General features: G+C 49.4%; 1 protein-coding gene across 1 annotated transcript; it reads right to left on the bottom strand.

Annotated features, from left to right (window-relative positions):
• Positions 1–1,136: 1,136 nt before the first annotated feature.
• Positions 1,137–3,323, bottom strand: LOC6541842 (60 kDa heat shock protein homolog 1, mitochondrial). Its single transcript, XM_001968167.3, has one exon. The coding sequence runs from the start codon at positions 3,195–3,197 to the stop codon at positions 1,242–1,244; it is 1,956 nt and encodes a 651-aa protein (XP_001968203.1). The 5' UTR covers positions 3,198–3,323; the 3' UTR covers positions 1,137–1,241.
• Positions 3,324–6,510: the final 3,187 nt, after the last annotated feature.

Raw genomic sequence — 6,510 nt, 5'->3', positions numbered from 1 at the left:
GCAGCATTTAATATCACACTAAAATAATATTGCATCCAATGGCAACTTGAATAATTTAATTGAGTGTTCTTAACGAGGTATCGCTTATGAATGCGGTGTCTAAATGTGATCATTAAGATAATCTAAGGAACGAGTTTGATTGCTTGTCAGGTCTTAGCTTTGCAAGTGTAAATTAGATTGAATGGCTGATAACGATTTTTTCTGAGTACCGTAGAAATACTTTTTGTTTAGTCGACGTCTAGGACAAGTTGACGACAAGAGGGGTTCCCAGGCAAAGTGCCCATGATTCGCTCATTGTTGTCATTGTCCGCAGACTCACACGCAGTCAGAAAAAAAAGAAAAAAAAAGACTCGCCTGCACATGCAGATTGGCCACAAGCGATAGCGATAGCCTTTTTATTTGCCTTTCGTCTGTTTTGGGTTTTTGGGTTTTCTGCTCAGAGTTTTCCGACTCGCCGAATGGAGTTGTTGCTGTGCCTCGGCGATGGTGCCCAATATGTTTGCCAGATGAACAATTTCCTTTTCGACGCGAAACGACCAGACCGAGCCACCTGACTAGGATCGATTCGCGCGGTCCAAGAGGCTGTGGCTTTTCCCTGGCCCACGCTCGATGGGTCCACCATTTTCGGTTCGTTTGCGAGCCTCGATGAAAAATTTGCAAATTGGAATTATTTATTTATTGATGCATGTTTGATGTGACGCCTTGGTGGAGGCTCCCAGCTCCCAGCTCCAGGCCCCCTTCTTGCACATTCACTCTCATGTAACGAATCGCTTTTTTAGCTGCGGGCCACAAATGAAATCTGCAAACACAACCCATGCAAAATACGGGGAAAAAACCGAGGGTCGCCTCACATGTGTGAGAAATTGCTGTTTGTTTTATGCAAATGATCATCGCATTGCAGCTGGATTCGCTCTGCCGGTCGCTGTTCCAAATTTTCGGCTGCAATTAAAAACCGAAAGTGTGAAGGAAGTGCGGCTTTTTGCAGACCAGCATAACGAACCGGTTGGAAGCGATTTGGCCAGAAAACTGCTGGCAGAGGGAAAAGGCCCAAGATCGTCCAAAACTTCACTTTCTAGTATAATTTTGGGAAAGGTTCCCAGTTTGTTGAGCCCAATTGTCAAAAATGCAAGTTCGATTGCCAATTTATATTTTTTGAAAAGCCAAAAGCACACGTGAAATTTAGACACCCACCAAATATTAGAATTGTCGAAAACGAGCTGAAGCCGATGCAAAGCGGGGATCTACATCATTCCACTGTCAATGTCCCGCACCTCTACTTGCTCCATGCCGGGAATAGCCTTGACCATTTCGTTCATCTCCTCGGCAGTGGGACCATCACTGCTGGAAGAAGCGCTCATACCACCACCACCGCCCATTCCGCCGAAGCCGCCACCCATTCCTCCCATAGCTCCCATACCACCCATACCACCCATTCCTCCCATTCCTCCCATGCCACCCAATCCACTTAAGGCTGCCAGCTCCTCTAAGCCACCCATGTTCATGTCCATTCCATCATCCATTCCGCCGCCAGCTCCTGCCAACTTGGACAGAAGATCATCGTTCCGGGAGTCGGTGATAACCACCTCGGTGGTGCTCAGAAGAGAGGCCACTCCAGCTGCATCCGTGATGGCAGTCCGCAGCACTTTCGTGGGATCAATAATACCCTTCTCGACCAGCGGACAGTACTCATCGCCCATGGCATCGTAGCCGTAGTCCCCCGAGCCAGTCAACACCTTGGCCACCACCATTGGGCCATCCACTCCGGCGTTTTGGGCAATGGTTTGGCAAGGCATCCTCAGGGCATTGCAGATGATATCGACGCCCTTCTGCAGATCTGCACTCTCCATTTGGAGCTCCTGTAGATAGGGAATGCAGCGCAAGAAGGCAGTACCGCCACCAGGGACGATGCCCTCTTCGATGGCCGCTCGAGTGGCATTCAAGGCGTCCACCACACGGTCTTTCTTCTCATTCACCTCCACTTCGCTGCCTCCGCCAATGTGGAGCACTGCCACGCCCTTCGTGAGGGCGGATAGACGTTGGCGCAGACGATCCCGCTGCTCCGGCTTGGTTTGCTTGTCGGCCAGTTCATCTTGAATCTGCTGGATGCGCATTTCCAGCAGTCCAGACTTTGGCTTGCCCTGCAGCAGCATGGTGCTGTCCTTGCTGATCACAGCCTCGCCCACCTGACCCAGATCCTCCAGCTTAGCATCTTCCATTTTGGAGTAGTTGATGTCATCGCCGAATATAGTTGCTCCCGTGGCAGCGGATATATCGCCTATGAGCTCCTTGCGATGGTGTCCATAACTGGGCGACTTAACGGCGCACACCTGGAGGCCCAACCGTAGCTTGTTCAGAACCAAGGCATTGAGGGCTTCGCCGCTGATGTCCTCGGCTATGATGATCAGGGGCCGACGCTGCCGCAGGGATTGCTCCAGACCTTTAACAATCTGCGAGAGTCCAGTGATCTTCTTCAGGGATATCATGACAAAGGCGTTGGCAAACTCCACCTTGGACCCCTTGGAGCTGTTTACGAAAAAGGGCGACACATAGCCGTTGTCGAAGCGCAGGCCTTGGATAATGTTGAGCTCATCCTTCAGTCGCTTGCCCTCCTTAACTGTAATAGTTCCTTTTGGACCCACTTTATCGGTGGCCTCTCCAATGAGTCGCCCAATCTCAGTATCCCCATTCGCGGAGAGGGTGGCTACTTGTTGGATCTCCTCACGAGTTTCCACGGCCTTGGACATTTCCTTCAGCTTCTCCTTCACGACATCCACGGCCAACATTACACCGCGACGAATCTCCACGGGATTAGCCCCCATGGTGATCTGATTGAATCCCTCCTTGGCAATCGCTCGAGCCAAAACAGTTGCTGTAGTGGTGCCGTCACCCGCCGACTCATTCGTATTATCGGCCACATCCTGCACCAACTTGGCGCCCAGATTCATGTGCTGGTCCTTCAGGGCAATCGAGCGCGCCACCGTGAAGCCGTCCTTGGTGATCTTCGGCGAGGTCCAGGGCCGCTCCACGATCACACTGCGACCCTTGGGCCCCATGGTCACAGCCACGGCATCCGCCAGAACATCAACGCCCCGGATCATCAGTGCCCGGACTCCGGATCCGAAGCGCACTTCCTTTGAGTACATTCGCGCGAAACAGCGACTTGAGCTAATCGCCTTGGGCACACACGACCGGAACATCTTGCAATTAATGGTAAAACTATAATAAAATAAACTACCAAAACTTTTTGGTTTTAATATTTTTTCGCTCGATCTCAGACACGAAGTGAGTGCTAATAATATCTATGAAGGTTGTTGAATCAGTTGTGACGGCTGAGAGTCTCTCGATCAAAGCCTACTCCTAGATCGAGATCAAAGTTTGGTTTTTATTATATGGAAGTTCCTTTTTGCCAATAATAGCTTCTCGTTTCATGTGACTTGTGCAATCCATTCTTCTCTATTCACATTGGTTTTCCTTGAGCACTTATCGGACTGCCCATTTTTCTTGCTACGGAAAAGTTTCCAGGCAATCGCCAGATTTCACAACATTTATTTGTCTGGCGCCTGCCCGTCTGCGATTTGCGGCTCTGAAATCTTCGACAACAGAAGCCGTGCCTTCTGTTTGCCGGAATAAATTAGCGTGCAGCTAATAAACCCCGACGTTCTGGGTGGAGTCTGCCCATTTGCAGTTCTATTCGGCTCCATGGGCTGAGGCTGACCCACAAACAAGAGCGGCGTGTGCAGATTTCCCAGAACTGTGCTGCAAATGGTGCTCTGCACCGGAGGATGGATGCATTTTCCTTGGCTGACCGTTCCCATTTCGAAGGCAGCTGTCAAAAATTGTTTGCTTCCTACTGGTAACCAAAGAAATTCACACATTTTGCTGCAAGCCAAATGGCAAATGGAAATGGAAATGGGGAGTTTGAGGCGGAGATGGAAATGGAGATGGAGATGGGTTGAAAATGTTGGGTGCACAGTGCGCAAGAAGGCATTACTTTCGCACGAGGAATTGCGCAGAATCCAATAGATCTTCATTTAAATTCAATACGACGCAGATATATTAGTTACCAATCGTTTGCATTGTATAAGTAGAAAATGATGTCGCATTCAATTCCGCAGGTGTACGTTTTTTTTCTCCGTGCCTCGGACGGGGGTCTCTTTCTATTGCAGTTGGGTCGGAATCGGGATCCGTTTCCTGGCCGCTTGACGCGTTGATTGCCATGTGCAAGCGGTTGCACAGTAGCCGGGTTTTGTGTCAAAAGCCCGTCACCGATTCGAAGGGGAAGGGCGGAGGAACTGATTGATGAGGCATTTGCATGTTCGACGATTCTTCCTCCTCTCGCAACCTTTTCCCCCATCTGCGCAGAGCTCTGCGACATGTGAAAGTGTCCATGGTGGGAAGACGACCTGGTGGGCTGTGCGATAAGCTGAACTACCAGCGATCTGCAGGGCTACGAATTACTTTCGCTGCAGAGCGAAGTGCCTCGATCTATGATTAATTGCAGGCCATTTCGGGGATTCTCCAATTGATTTCATGATTTTGTTTGGTGAGCTGAAATTAACCCACTGACCGATGGCCGGCGATTTCCTATTTGGTTTTGCCAGATTTTTGCCGGGGCTGTCATTACCCGCGGATGATCCGCGGAATCCGTGGATCGAGCAGATGAAGTCGTTCGGGTAATTGTGGAGCAGACAGCGAAGAAAGTTTTAATGAGAAATGGGTAGACTGCAGACGGTAGACTGCCAGTTCAATCTGACCATTTGCGTAAGTACCAGGCAGACGAAGTTCCAGGATCTGGGATCTGGGATCTGGGGCAGCCAAGTGCAGATTTAGCGGATGGATGCGATCTATCGACTGCACTCGAACTGCACTCAAATAAATAAATTCGTGGTCGTCATTGCAAATTATCATGTTCAACAGTTTTAAGTGTTGTATGTTTTTGATCTTGAATTATAATAATTAGCGGGGCTATGATGTGTTCATGTTTCATTGCTGGCCATACGCCACTTGTTAGTGCATATTTCTGAGTGTAATGAGGCAGCTACAACCTGGTCTCAATTTAGCCTTTGCCCCCAACTTTTTCGACCCAACTGTGGCAAGCACTGCGTCTCCGAAAGGCTGCCTCTCATATTGTCACGTACCGGGCGGTGTCAAGAGTGCATGAAAACCGTTTGCCGCATTGACTGTAATTAACTTTTTGACTCGATTTGACTGAGGCTGGGAGCTGGAAGCTCGGAGCTGGAGCCCACCAGTTCGACCGGCCACCGTGTCGTATGAGCAACTGGCACCGATTCCAGCCCCTCGAAAATCGCAGAGCAGGTGCTCCGCAGCTCGATTTCTGTGGCAGTGCAATTGAAATTCCTATACGGTCCAATGGAGCGGCCCAGGAATGCGTGCAGCGTCCGATTCGATTTCGTTTCGTTTCGTTTTGTGTTTGTTTATCAGTAACCCCCCACCACCCTCCACCAAACAATGCACAAACATTCGCTGGCTAATAATTAAAACCATTTTAACACGCCGCTTAAATGGCATCGCTCATACGCCACGTCCCCCGCGGTGGACTTGCCAAATTGGCTGTCAGTGGGCTCGAAACAACTAAAGCCACACAACGACCTAAACTTCGGCTTAGACAACGGCAGTAACCAACCGAACGGCAGTCTTTGTGGCAACAACGGTGGCAAAATAATTTGCATAACCCGCAATCTGGGTAATCTCCCAGGTTGGTGGCATAAATTAAAAGGAAAATGTCAGACTAAGCCAATAGAAGAAGTCAAGAGGAAGGGTGGGCGGAATTTGACCCAGCTCTCACGGCAAAGGTTGATCTAATTAATTATGCCTACTATTGAACTTTGAACTGAGCATTTGAGGATACCAATTCAAGCTGTTCCCAATTCATCATTAGGCAAACAAGTAAAATGCAGCATAACTATCTTTCTTCACTCGGAGAACTCTCCTGCCCGTGACCAAAAAGTGCAGCCACCCACTCGACCAGCGATTTGTAGTGCCACATCGCTACGAGTGTCGTACGAGTGTGGACAAAACAGATGACCCGGAGAGTCAGAGTCGTCGGAATGGAGACGGCACTTCACACGGCGCCGTGGCAAAGACAACTTAATGCTTAATACTTATTGTCGCGCCTTAATCTAGATACACTCGGCACTAACAACCAGCAACCAGGCGGTTGGTGGGTGGGGAGCAGTCCAATCCCAGCCAATCTACAGCTCGTGCTCGTCCGGCAAACACAAAATTGAGTGGCAAATGTTTTTCTGTGCTTTTTTGTGTTGCCTTTGAACATTTTGTTGTCACGGCTGTCGCCCCTGCGCCGCCGAACACACATGCCAAAAGCCGCTGGCCGGTCTGTCAGTCTTCCTATGACTGCCACTTCCACTCCCGCTTCCAAAAACCAGAAAAACCAAAAGTACACAGAAAAAATGGCAATCGCAGTCGGACTGTAAATCTGCATGCGCGTCGCGGTGTCAAAACTTTTTTAAACAAAATAATTAAATGTAGAGA

Source organism: Drosophila erecta, unplaced genomic scaffold (assembly GCF_003286155.1).
Source record: "Drosophila erecta strain 14021-0224.00,06,07 unplaced genomic scaffold, DereRS2 tig00000055-arrow-pilon, whole genome shotgun sequence".
Lineage (NCBI taxonomy): Eukaryota > Metazoa > Arthropoda > Insecta > Diptera > Drosophilidae > Drosophila > Drosophila erecta.
The sequence above is the reverse complement of the archived record's forward strand: the minus strand, read 5'-3'. Positions and strand labels throughout refer to the sequence as shown.

What these genes read in the sequence shown, in the direction of transcription:
- LOC6541842 (XM_001968167.3), bottom strand. Translation starts at nt 3,197, where the DNA reads ATGTTCCGGTCGTGTGTGCCCAAGGCGATTAGCTCAAGTCGCTGTTTC.